Source organism: Asterias rubens, chromosome 13 (genome assembly GCF_902459465.1).
Source record: "Asterias rubens chromosome 13, eAstRub1.3, whole genome shotgun sequence".
Lineage (NCBI taxonomy): Eukaryota > Metazoa > Echinodermata > Asteroidea > Forcipulatida > Asteriidae > Asterias > Asterias rubens.
Window position 1 is genome coordinate 10,012,822 of NC_047074.1, and position 13,073 is coordinate 10,025,894.

The 13,073-nt window shown below is 40.1% G+C and overlaps 2 protein-coding genes across 2 annotated transcripts; both read right to left on the reverse strand.

Annotated features, from left to right (window-relative positions):
• Positions 1 to 5,604: 5,604 nt before the first annotated feature.
• On the reverse strand, positions 5,605 to 6,078 carry LOC117298703 (perlucin-like protein). The gene has a single exon (XM_033782020.1). The coding sequence runs from the start codon at positions 6,076 to 6,078 to the stop codon at positions 5,605 to 5,607; it is 474 nt and encodes a 157-aa protein (XP_033637911.1).
• Positions 6,079 to 9,981: 3,903 nt separating this feature from the next.
• Positions 9,982 to 10,461, reverse strand: LOC117298705 (asialoglycoprotein receptor 1-like). The gene has a single exon (XM_033782021.1). It carries the CDS (start codon positions 10,459 to 10,461, stop codon positions 9,982 to 9,984), a length of 480 nt encoding a protein of 159 aa, XP_033637912.1.
• Between the last annotated feature and the right edge of the window lie 2,612 nt (positions 10,462 to 13,073).

Below are 13,073 nucleotides of genomic sequence, written 5' to 3' on the forward strand. Positions count from 1 at the left end.
AAACTATCTGGGGCCCAATTTCATGGCTCTGCTTAGATACCAGCGAATTCGTTTAAAAGGCAGCGGACACTATTGATAATTACTCAAAACAACTGTTGGCATAGAAGCTTACTTGGTTACAAGCAATGGAGAGCTGTTGATAGTATAAAACATTGTGAGAAACGGCTCCCTCTGAAGTAACGTAGTTTTCGAGAAAGAAGTATTTTTCAACGAATTTGATTTCGAGACCTCAGAATTAGACTTTGAGGTCCCGAAATCAAGCATCTGAATTAAAACACAACCTTCGTGTGACATGGTTGTTTTTCTTTCATTATTATCTCGCTAATAGTAACAACAGTGAGTAGAAACGACTCCCTCTGAAGTTATGTAGTTTTTTTTAGAGTGAGGTGTTTACCAATAACACAATATTTGAATCTGACAAAAACTTCAGGCCTGAAGCTTATTCTAAGAAAGCTAGCTGAAAGCACACTAATTTGTGCAACAAGTTTTTTTTGTCTTTCTTCTCGAAACTTCGATGAACAATAATTTAGCATTTTTTGTTCACAGAGTTGTTATGTTAAACATAATTATGTCGGGATACACCAAACGAGAACACTGCATGGTATTTGACAATTAACAAACATCTCCAGGGGTGGATTTCACATCCTGTCAAAGCCAGTGTACACTATTGGTAAATGTCAAAGACCAGTCTTCTCACTTGGTGTACCTCCACATATGCATAAAATAACAAACCTGTGAAAATTTGAGCTCGATTGGTCATCGGAGTTGCGAGATAACTATGAAAGAAAAAAACACCATTGTCACACGAAGTTGTGTTCGTTTAGATGGTTGATTTCGAAACCTCAAATTCTAAACTTGACGTCTCGAAATCAAATTCGTGAAAAGTTACTCCTTTCTCGAAAACTATTCCACTTCAGAGGGAGCCGTTTCTCACAATGTTACCAACCTCTCCCCATTACTTATTACTCAGGAGGAGGGGGTGGGGTGGTGATGCTTTGATTGTTTTGCTCCGAAATCCATATTATGCTGTTTCAACTTACAGTGTTCGGCAATCTTCACAAGTTCACACCTTGCTCGTAGTCATCAGTGATAAGTTAAATACACAAGACGATAATTATTATAAGTGTCACCGTACTTTTACAAGATCCATGTGAAATCGAAATAGTAAACTGCTCACAAAAAGTAAGGAAACTTTTTTCAATCCAGTATATTTGTTATTATTTAAGAATCTCTTTGTATATGGTATATATCAATACAAAGCTGAACTGTTCCTCTTTAAAATAATACCACATTTGCAATGACTACATGTTGCTGAACTTGGCTACACGAATAACAATGAGGCAAAGTCACAAATCAAATGTGCCAAAATTACCGTTGTCTGTGCTAAATGGTCAATAGGTAATGCTCAATAATCAAACCGATCAAGCTTTTCAGAACCATTAATGGTTTACACAAAGATTTGCACCAGTGAGCTCATCAGACACAATTAACCCTCATCTCTTAAAAAACACCTTGTTTGATTGGTATTTGCAAGACGATATTCTACAGCCGATTACAGTCCCATACTTGCAGACTCTTGGACCAAAATGCCATCTTTCGAGATGACAACGCTCGCCCCCATCGAGCCCGACTGGTGACTGACTACCTGAACAATGTTGGGGTGCACCGGATGGATTGGCCCGCTACCAGTCAAGACCTGAATCCCATGGAACATCTGTGGGACCAGCTTGGCCTCGCTGTCCGCGCCAGAACCACCAACACATCAACTGTGGCTGACCTACCAGGTTCCTTAATGCAGAATGGAACGCCATCCCCCATCATCAGCGCATCACAAGACTTGTGTGCAGCATGAGAAGAAGGTGCCATGCTTTCATCAACGCCTTCGGATCATCCACTCGTTACTGAACTTTTTGTATCAAAAAAGTGCATTAAGATCAGTAAGTTGTCTTGCTCTACACCAAACTTCTTGTCTCAATAAAGTGGATTAAGATCAGTAAGTTGTCTTGCTTGTTTGAATTACAGTGTCAATTTGATTGTTCACACGGTAACACAAAATTGCTAATTTTTGGCACATTTGATTTGTGACTTTGTCTCATTCTCATTAACGTGGTCAAGTCCAGCAACATGTAATCATTGCAATTGTGGTATCATTTTGAAGAGGAACAGTTCAGCTTTGCAATGATATATACCATATACAAAGAGAGTATTAAATAATAACAAATATACTGGATTGAAAAAAGTTTCCTTACTTTTTGTGAGCAGTTTAATAGCCAACTCCGCTTGATGTTTAATGAGAGACGGGTTTGGCGCTCCATACTTCGTTGTCTGCAGGCGGCTACTGTGTCTGTTGGATATCTGTCCAGGGTGTGGCCGAAGAGACAGCGAGATACGAAGTGACCAGTAGACTCATCTACTGTCAGGCCACAGACGTTACACAATCATAGTGGATTAGCCACATGTGGCTTGACGAGGACGCTCACAGACGACGAACATCCTGATTTGTGAATGCACATCACCCCAACAGCCAAGTACGTCTGGATTCTTACTCGCACTGTATAAACGGGTTATCATGAAGCCGCAATCATCATCACTTGGCCACTTCTCATCATCTGGTTGGTCTGGCTCCCACTTCCGATATTCAGTCGGATGTTTACCGTCCTCGTTGCAGTTCCATTTACCTTCAACTTCAGCATCATTACAATTGATCCAAACACGGAAAGAATCTCCATGGTGCTGAAATGAAGTAAATATGAATATATGAATTTATTCTCCCAATCTGAGCTCGGGGCCATTAAAGATGCGTTGTTACGATCACACTGCATCACGGCAGTAGACCAGTCGCCCTCAATGGATCCATCCAGACCCAAGTAGCAAGACACACCCTTGATTACCATGATGATAACAGATATAGCAACAACTGCTGTAGAAATCATCATCAGATGCAATAACCACTCTAAATCATTTAACAGTTTCAGGTTTCTTGAAGGTATTTTGTGATTTAAGTGATCTTAGATAGGGTGCGGTGCGAGCAATCGTCAGCAGTAATGCAAATGATTCAGTCAAAACGGATACTCATCTTAAAAAGTGTCGACAATTAATTGAGGAGAAATTGAATTAAAACGACATGCATTGTTGCGTGAAGCAGAATTGTTGGTTCATTTGGTCGTTACCTGGTTACGGTCAAACCTCTGATATATTTCGTAAGGAAAGTGAGACCATATTTAAACAATTATCACGATACTTAGTCTTGCAGTAACCAAAACCACTAAGGTTATACGCGATCTTTTTAGATTTGATGAAGAATACACAATTTTATACGTTGTCAAAGAAACTGTGGCGTAGGCAATTTACTCTACGAAGTGACCCGTGGTTTGCCGCCATGATTGTTGACACAGTTTGCTCTGGTTTTAGAACGACAATTCCTGAAGGTCTAACAGTTTTTCACCGATAAAACATCAACATTACAATTTAAATCATTCGAAATGACTATACTACGCCTATGTAGCGCTTAGCTGCTGCTGTTTCAAAAAAGGCAAAAATAATAATAAGGTTCATCTTGTTAAACAAACAATGATAAAGTAGTCGCGACTCTATCCGCTCCCATGAGTGTCAAGATATTCACTACAACTCAAAAACAATTAACACAAATTACACAGTCTATGTTAACATTATTTTTTTTCTTTTCTTTTTTCGTGTGAATCTTCTGAATTACAGTGTAATAAAGGTTGTCAACATTTACATGATTTCAAAGTGCATTGATAGAACAGGCCAAGTCTCGCGGACATTCAACAAATTTTCGAGAACCGTGTGTTCCCACTTAATTACGGCCCTTTTCGAAACCACACCTGCCATCGGCTTTGGATTCGGCTCATTGGGCTAGCTTGGCCCTGCGGTTGTTTTGACAATTGCGCGTGCTTTGCGTATGTGCTTAGGGCTTCAGACGAGAGGACGGAGCCTGAAGCCGAATCCAAAGCCGAAGCCGTTGTCTCGAAAAGGGCAAACGTTGCCTATACGTGTAAAGGAAAAACAAACATCGCGCACCTTGGTGCAACCCAGCTCTTGAAAACACGAGAGATCTGCATTTTCTGTTATAATAAATAGGATATCGGTGAGTTCACATAGTGTTTTTACCATATTTTTATATTCACAAATACCTCAGACAGTTTCTCTACTCCTATTGGTGGAGAGCGCGTCACGTGGGGGTGTTTAAACGGTTGATAATGACCTGTGTTTATAACCGGCTGGCTTCCGCGTGTCAGGCGCGCAAGATGATCACGCCGAACGCGCAATTCATAGATATAAAACAGCACGTAATATATTTATAAGCGCGCGCGCGCAATCTATTTCTAAGCGCGCGCGCGCATACACACAACCCACGCGCAACATACTGTTCACAAAAAAATAATTTCAAACCGCGAACTTTCAACTTTCAAAGTGTCTGTAATTGTATTTTTCGTTTTTTAACAAAAGGGCATTTATGAATGGGAATAAAAGAGACCTTGTCGGGTCGTTGCCGTAATCAAGTTCTACCCTGCCGGCTTTAAACGGCCGTGTAAAAACTCGTCGCTACCCTTTTATTTCCTTTATTCAAAACATTCGGTGTCGTTATTCTCCATCAAATTGCACATGTGATTTTCCGGCGCGAAATTTTCTTGGTAAAAAGTACACAATTATAGATAGAGTTTAAACATTCTAGTTAGCAATATATTGCATTTTTGTCAAGTTTGAGGCTCATGTGGTAAGCCAACAAACCCCGCCCTCCTTTTCTCTTAGTTTGAGCAGCAAAGGAGAACAAAATAATTATATCCTTTTCCACTTTTCGGCTGAGTTTGATGAATAAGGAACACACAAATCAATGATGCAATACTAGTTTGTAGAACAACATGTAGTCTTGCTAGTTAAATGTCTAAATCTATAGACTTTTAAATTTATTTTTCAAAAGTGCGCGCGATCTTTACTTTGTTCCTCTAGCAGTTTTTTTTTATGAAGAATTAATTTTCGTTCACAGCTCCATGAAAAGATGATTTGTTTTTTCTAACGAACAAAAAAAGGTAAATTTAAAAGTTTAGTTAAAACTGAAACTGTAAATAATTAGATAATACTTGTTTCGTTATTTTCCGTGCATTAACGCATGCACACTATTTCTTGAATGGCTTAGACAAAAGTCATAATGAAACCAGCGTGTTGGTCTTTAAAAATAAAAAATAAATGCTCCATCTGGCGCGAAGTTGAAATGTTCAAGGCGAGCAAAGTTGATGCTTCACCACAGTCTGTACTTGCAACAGGTCTGTTCGCTTACCCTTTAGTTCTTCTCACGTAGAAAGACGGGCATTAACTTTTCGTTAACTGTAACTATAGATAGTTCTTTCTGGAGGGGGGGGGGGTGATGCTTTGATTGTTACTTGGCTTTCCATTTTATGTTGTGTCAACTTCCGTGTCGGGCGATCTTGAAAAGTTCACATCTTGCTCGTTTTCATCAGTGATAAGTTGTAAACACAAACAAGATAATATTGTCACAGTACTTTTTTAAAGAGAATTTTAAATACAAAAAGTAGCAGCCAACCTCGCTCTATCAGGCCTTAGACGCTACACGATCGTAGTGGATTAACCACATCTGGCTTGACGGCGACGCTCACAGATGATATACTTCTTAGTTGTTGCCTCCCCATCACCCCAATAGCCAAGTACGTCAGGATTCTTCCCATAGTAAGCACGGGTTATCATGAAGCCATAATCCTGGTCACTTGGCCACTTCTCGTCATATGGTTGGTCTGGCTCCCACTTCCGATATTCAGTCGGTTTACCATCCTCGTAGCAGCTCCATTCACCTTCAAATTCAGCATCATTACAATTGATCCAAACACCGACTGGATCTCCATGGTGCTCAAACGAAGTAAGTATGAATTTATTTTCCCAATCTGAGCTTGGGAGCATTATAGATGCGTTGTTACGATTACACTGCATCACGGCAGTGATCCAGTTGCCCTCCATGGATCCATCCAGACCCAAGTAGCAAGACTCAGCATAAGGCACCCATCCATAAGGGCACCCTCTCGCTGCAAACACACCCTTTACCATGATAATGATAACAAATTGAGTCAAAACTGCAGCTGAAATCATGACATCAGATGCAATGAACTCCTTGTAACTTTGAAATCTTTGTCTGTAAAAATGTCTTTGTAAGTTGAGGGATCTATGAGATGGAGTGGTGCGAGCATATTAAAGTCAGTAATGAGCATATTTTGGGAAGCAGCGCAATAAATATCGACGTATTATTGCATTAAGCTGAATGTTTATTGTTTAGTCGTTACCGGGATACGGTCAAACAATCATGGTTATTGTTATTAATCATTCATTCGCCCATGATGATAACAGTCAGTGAGTCCATCAAAATGACAATTTTCACCCAAAGGAGAAATCAATCAAACCTATTAAATCACACAAAAACAGCCACTTATGCAAATTGGTTATTTTCCAGATGAAACATACGAAGCAATTAGATAAACAGTTTCAAAGTAGGAAACTACTTCAGGGAGATAAATTGACTCATTTGTCGTATGTTGCCATTTACTCTGTTTGACACAATGTATAAACAGTTCATCAACCTCCCCTAGATAAAACACTAGAGTTCGCATTTGAAACTACTACGATACGCCTACATGGTTTGAACGACGGTATCCGCCATTTTGAACCGTTGATTTTGGAAGGTTTTAAGGCAAACACACCCAACTGGTAACCAAACTAATTAAAGCCAGACATATTATTACGTGAGTGTACTTCGGATGGAATAAGAACTAAACCACCGATCGGCGAGGTGATGTGTTCTTTTCAGATGGAGTGAAGCATGGACAATTTGATACATTTTCAAAGAAACTGTGGCGTAGGAAACTAATCCAGTGAGACAAAGTGACCTATGTTTTTCTTTAGCAACTTGTTTGACTTAACCCTGAATTTAGAACTCAGCATTTCCCGAAGGTCTAACATATTAAATTTGCCATCTAAATCGTCGATAAAACTGCGTAGTTTTCAGCTCATACAATTCATTTGAAAGACTACAATAACAGCCTTCACAGTCTAAACGAAATGACGGACCCGCCATTTTGATCGTTTATTGTGGTTGGTTCGTAAGCAATCACACCACAGCTGGTAACCGCGCTAAATCAAGTCAGAAATTGTAGGTATTCGTGAGTGTCACGTACATCATGGTCGCCTGCCATTGTTCATCACGATCCCACGGTCGTTTTACGGCGTGCGCAGGTATTAGCGCCAATTATTACTTGAGTGTTCGTTTGCATCCAGCACGCTGTGCGGATGATCTTTTATTAGTAAATTGGTGCGCCCTCTGTAGTTTGTCGAGTAGAAAACGCTGGAATGTTGATTGAGTCGCCTCGCAGCGTACGAACTGCATATTTTGCGTTGGTAACGGCGACGTTTTTATGTGGCTGGTGAAAGCTGTTTTGAATTTCATGTCAGTTATTGCAAGGTGCCAAATCACACGTGTGTTACTGAGTTGTGAGTTCTATTGTCCTTATCAGTTGACCACTTTTGGATATTTGCCTCTCGGGAGAACTGTAGAGGGCGCAATGCTTTGAGTATCACCTAATTGGAAAGGAAAAATGCTCTGAGTGAAAAGAAAAGAAACTAGAGGGGAAAAAAAGCCTAAACAGAATTGTGCATCTATTTTTTATAATGTTTTAACACCAGCAAAACGCACAGGACCAGCCTAAACAATACACCGCTCATCTTGGGAAACAAACAATGGTAAAGTAGTCGCGACTCCATCCGCTCCCATGAGTGTCAAGACACATTACAACTCAGAAACATTGGACACGAAAATACAAAATCTTTGTTAACACTAATTTTTTTTTATTTCTTTCGTGCGAATCTCATGAATTACACATTGATACTGATTTTACAGTGCATAATAGATCATGCCAAGTCTTGCGGGTATTCACCAAGTTTTCGAGAACCGTGTGTTCCCACTTCCAGCCCTTTTCGAAACCACGGCTTCGGCTTTTGACTCGACTCGGGCTTGCTTGGCCTCGCGGTTGTTTTGCCAGTCGTGTGGTCTTGCGTACTTTCTCATGGCTTCACACGAGAGGACGGAGCCTGAAGCCGAATCCAAAGCCGATGCCGTGGTCTCGAAAGGGGCCTACGTTGCATTAACGTGTAAAGGAAAAACATCGCGCACCTTGATGCAACCCAACTTTTAAAAACACGCGAGAATTGCATTTTCTGTTGTAATAAATAGAATATCGGTGATTTCACATACTATAGTGTTTTCACAATGTTTTCTTTTTTTCTACAACATTCGGTCTCGTTATTCTTTATCAAATTGATCGAACATGGGGTTTTTCCGGCGCGACATTTTCTTAAAAGTACACAACTATTGCTAAAACTAAAAAGTTCTAGCTAGCAATATATTATAGATGTTAAATTTGCATCGGGGATAAAGAATGTTAATTTTGGTTTTTACCCATACACCGATGTGTGTTAGCACTGTATACTCAGTACTTCCCGAGTCCTGCTGAGTATACAGTGCTAACACACATCGGTGTATGGGTAAAAACCAAAATTATATCGTTGCGGTACCCGCTGCCAAAACAAAGGATTCGAACTAACTCTAGCTGCCGGGCAACCTCGGTAGTCTAGTTGGTGAGACGCTGCTCTAGAATTGCAAGGGTCGTGGGTTCGAGTCCCACCCGAGTAACATGCCTGTGATATTTTTTTTCACAGGACTCGGGAAGGTGCTGAGTAAGCAGTGCTAACACACATCGGTGTATGTGTAAAAACCAAAATTAATAGCAATATATTGCAAATATTATTTGTTAAGTTTGAGGTTCATGTGATATCCCGTCCTCCTTTTCTCTTGGTTTGAGCAGCAAAGGGAAACAAACGAATATCCTTTTCCACTTTTCGGCTAGGTTTGAGCAACAAAGTATATCAAAGTTGAACCCCTCCATTTTTGGAGTTAGAGGAACAAGAGATACCAAAATATATTCCCCTTTCATTTAGGCTGGGTATGATGAATAAGGAATACTAAAATCTACAATATTTACTTAAAATTATGACCACTTGAACCACAATTTAACTCTTCTTTATGTCAGCTTTCCAAACAATGCAGCATACATTGTAAACAAAAAAGGTGTGCGTAACTATGCGGAACTATGATGCAATAATAGTTTGTATAACAACATGTAGTCTTGCGAACAAAAAATGTCCAAATCAAAAGACTTTAAAATATATTTTTAAAAAGTGCACGCGATCTTTACTTTGTTCCTCCAGCAGTATTTCATGAAGAAAACTTTTGTGTACACCGCTCCTTGAAAAACGCTGTATATTACACCCACCAATGAAAAGTGTAGTTAAAGTTGAACCTGTTTGTAAGAATAAATGGTGTTTCGTTGTTTTTGTTAAAAAAAAAAAAAAAGCAAGAACGAAATACTCCATCTGGCGCGAAGTTGAAATGTTCAGGGCGACCAAAGTTGAAGTTTCACCACATTCTGCACATGCAACAGGTTTGTTCGCCGTTCCTTTATTTCTTCTCTCTTGCAAAGAAGTACCACGATATGTTTAGTGTTTCATTATAGATGTAGTTCTTTCATGATGTGGGGTGGGGGTGATTCTTTGATTGCTGCTTGGCTTTCCATTATGCTGTATCAACTTACAGTGTTCGGCGATCTTGAAAAACTCACAACTTGCTCGTAGTCATTAGTGATAAGTTAAAAACACAAAGACGACAGTTATTCTAAGTGTCACGGTAATTTTTATAGAAACATGTGAAATCAAAATAATAGCAACCAACTCCGCTCGATGTTGAATGAAAGACAGTTTTGGCGCTCCATACATCGTCGTCTGCAGGCGTCTATACTGTGTCTGTTGGATATCTGTCCAGGGTGTGGCCGAAGAGACAGCGAGACACGAAGTGACCAGTAGACTCATCTACTGTCAGGCCATTGACGTAATACGATGGTAGTGGCATTACCCACATCTATCTTGACGGCGACGCTCACAGACGATGAACATCGCAGCTCTTGGCTCACTTTCACCCCAATAACCAAGTATACCTGGGTTACTCTTGAAATCACGGGTTATCATGAAGCCAGAATCCTGATCATGATGCCACCCCTCACTATCTGGTTGGTCTGGCTCCCACTTCCGATATTCAGTCGGATCTTTACCATCCTCGTTGCAATTCCATTCACCTTCAACTTCAGCATCATTACAATTGATCCAAACGCCGTCTAATTGGTTTCCATTGAGCTGAAATGAAGTAAATATGAATTTATTCTCCCAATCTGAGCTTGGGAGCATTATAGATGCGTTGTTACGATCACACTGCATCACGGCAGTGATCCAGTTGCCCTCCATGGATCCATCCAGACCCAAGTAGCAAGACTCAGCATAAGGCACCCATCCATAAGGGCACCCTCTCGCTGCAAAGACACCCCTGGTTACCATGATGATAACAGTAAGAACTCTCGCAGAAATCATGACGTCATATGCTACGATCTCTTTTAACAATTAAAAACTGTCGAATTCTTGAAGGATTTTTCTGGGTCGAACAAAGAGTTGACTAGGGTGGGAGTGAACAAAGAATTGACAAGAGTGGGATTCGAACCAACGACCTCCGGATTAACGTGCCAAATTTCTTGAAGGTGATTTAAAGGTATGGTGCAGTGCGGGTAGTCGTCAGAAGTGATGCACATTTTGTGACGCAGCACCGACTTAAAATTGTGTTCTGCGGTGCCGCATGATTATGGTCCGAGATACAGGATTGCATTTTGGTGCAAGTAATCCATGCATTGTAACGGAAAGAGGAGATTTTGGCTCATTTGGTCGTTGCTGGGATACATTCAAACCTTATTGTTATCATTTCGTCCAGCCAAGATGATAGCAGACAGTGAGACCAAATATAATATTAATACCAAAATACAACCTTCCTCACAGTTCACTTGTGTTCATTCTGACTGCGTCTTCAGATTGTTAAGGTGTAGCAAACCATATCACAGAGATACCAACATACACGATTTGGGCGTAGCAAATACGATTTCGAGCCATGACTACGACGCTACGATAATACTCAATAAAACACGCTAAACAAGCCGCCCAATATAATTTTATTAAATCGTACAATACATGCAAACAACGAATGAACTATTAAGTGGAAATACAAATTAAGAAAAATATCAAAACAATTGTAACAGAAAAGAAAACACACTTTTTATTTTAGAACGCAGTGTTGAATAATAGCGGCGAATTCACTCGAACAATGTACGTGTCTCGACGTAATGATTGTTGCGTGCCCTCCCCCGCTGGCTGGCCGGCTGAGTGTGCATTTTTTACGCTAGTGATTGCTGCTAGATCGTACCCATTGATCTCTATTACACGATGGGGAATAGTGCACACGTGCGTGGGGAATGAGGTTGTGTGTGAGCTAAACGTGTCACAGTAACCTCATTCCTCATGTACATGTATCCACTATTAATGTGCCCACGCTGTCTGTACATGTACTTCATCGAAGCTTGGCAAAAAAAGTACGAAATAATGGCGACAAAAAAAGGAGACCTTTTGAACAAAAATACCTTCAACTGAGTGGCCTGTGAGGTCTTAGCTAGACAGTTTCCATGTTTTCCTACCAGTAATTGTAGCGCCGATGTCCAGACAATGCCCAAAATACGGACACGTATTTTTTGCCCAAAATCCGGACACGTTTTTTTTTTTTTTTTTTTTTTCTTTCTCTCTCCCAATAGCTTGTTGTTGCATTTCTGATCATTAAAACAAAAACATTTAAGTAAGGCCACCCTTTTTTATGTTACATTTAAGTAAGGCCACCCTTTTTTATGTTACATTTATTTTTGAAACATAGTCAGAAGATGAGGGAAATCAGTTTTTTTTTTCAAGTTTCTTTTCACTGGCCATTATAAACATTTGTAGCTGTTCTGTTGATGCATACAGGTAATTGTTATTTCACAACAATGCCTGAAAATGAGCTAATTAGCATTGTAGAGAGTAATAGAAAGATCGGTTTCGGGAGCCCAAGCTGCGCTCGCCCTTAACATTTGGGAGATGCTACTCTTTTTTAAAATTCAATGTTGGCATCTCTGATATCATTGTAATTCACACCAACGAATTATTTTAGTCAGGCCTAATAAACCGGGAGATAACCAAACCACTGAGGCGATCGGTCTTCTTTTCAGGTTTTATGAAGCATGCACAATTGAGTGGTCGAAGAAACCGGTGGCATAGGAAACTACTCAAGGGAGATAAATTGACCTGTGTTTTGTATCCAGCCAGTTGATTTGACTTAATATAGTTGTACCTGTATTGAGAGCGGCTATTTCCAAAGGCTATACAGTTTCCCATTGAAACTCAATGTAAAACACATACTACCAAATACGGATCCGCCATTTTGACTGTTGATCTCGTTACTACCCAAGGTTCGAAGGCAATCACGCCAAGCTAGGACCGAGCTAAGTGAAAGATCATACGTTAGTGTAGTGCATCCACGAATTTTTCACGAATTTGACTTCGATACCTCAGACTTAGAATTTGAGGTCTCGATCAAGCCTCTGAAAGCACACAACTTCGTTTGGCAAGAGTGTATTTTCTTTCATTACATATTATCTCGCAACTTTGACTACCAATTGAGCTCAAACTTTCACAGTTTTGTTATGAGCACATAAGTTGAGATACAGCAAGTGATGAGGAGACTGGTCTATGACAATTACTAATAGTGTCCAGTGTCTTTCACTTAAATATTGCCCCTGCATTTAGAACACAGTCTTTCCCGAAGGTCTAACATATTGAATTTGCCATTCAAACCGTTGATAAAACAGCATAGTTTCAGCAAATACAACTCATTTGAAGTGCTGCCAATAAACACCTTCACAGTCTGAACGGAATGACGGACCCGCCATTTTGATCGTTTATTGCGATGTGGTTGGTTCGTAAGCAATCACACCACAGCTGGTAACCGAGTTAATTGAAGTCAGAAATTGTAGTTATTCGTGATTGTCATATATCATGGTCGCCTGCCAATGTCCACCACAATCCCAATGTTAGTTTAACGG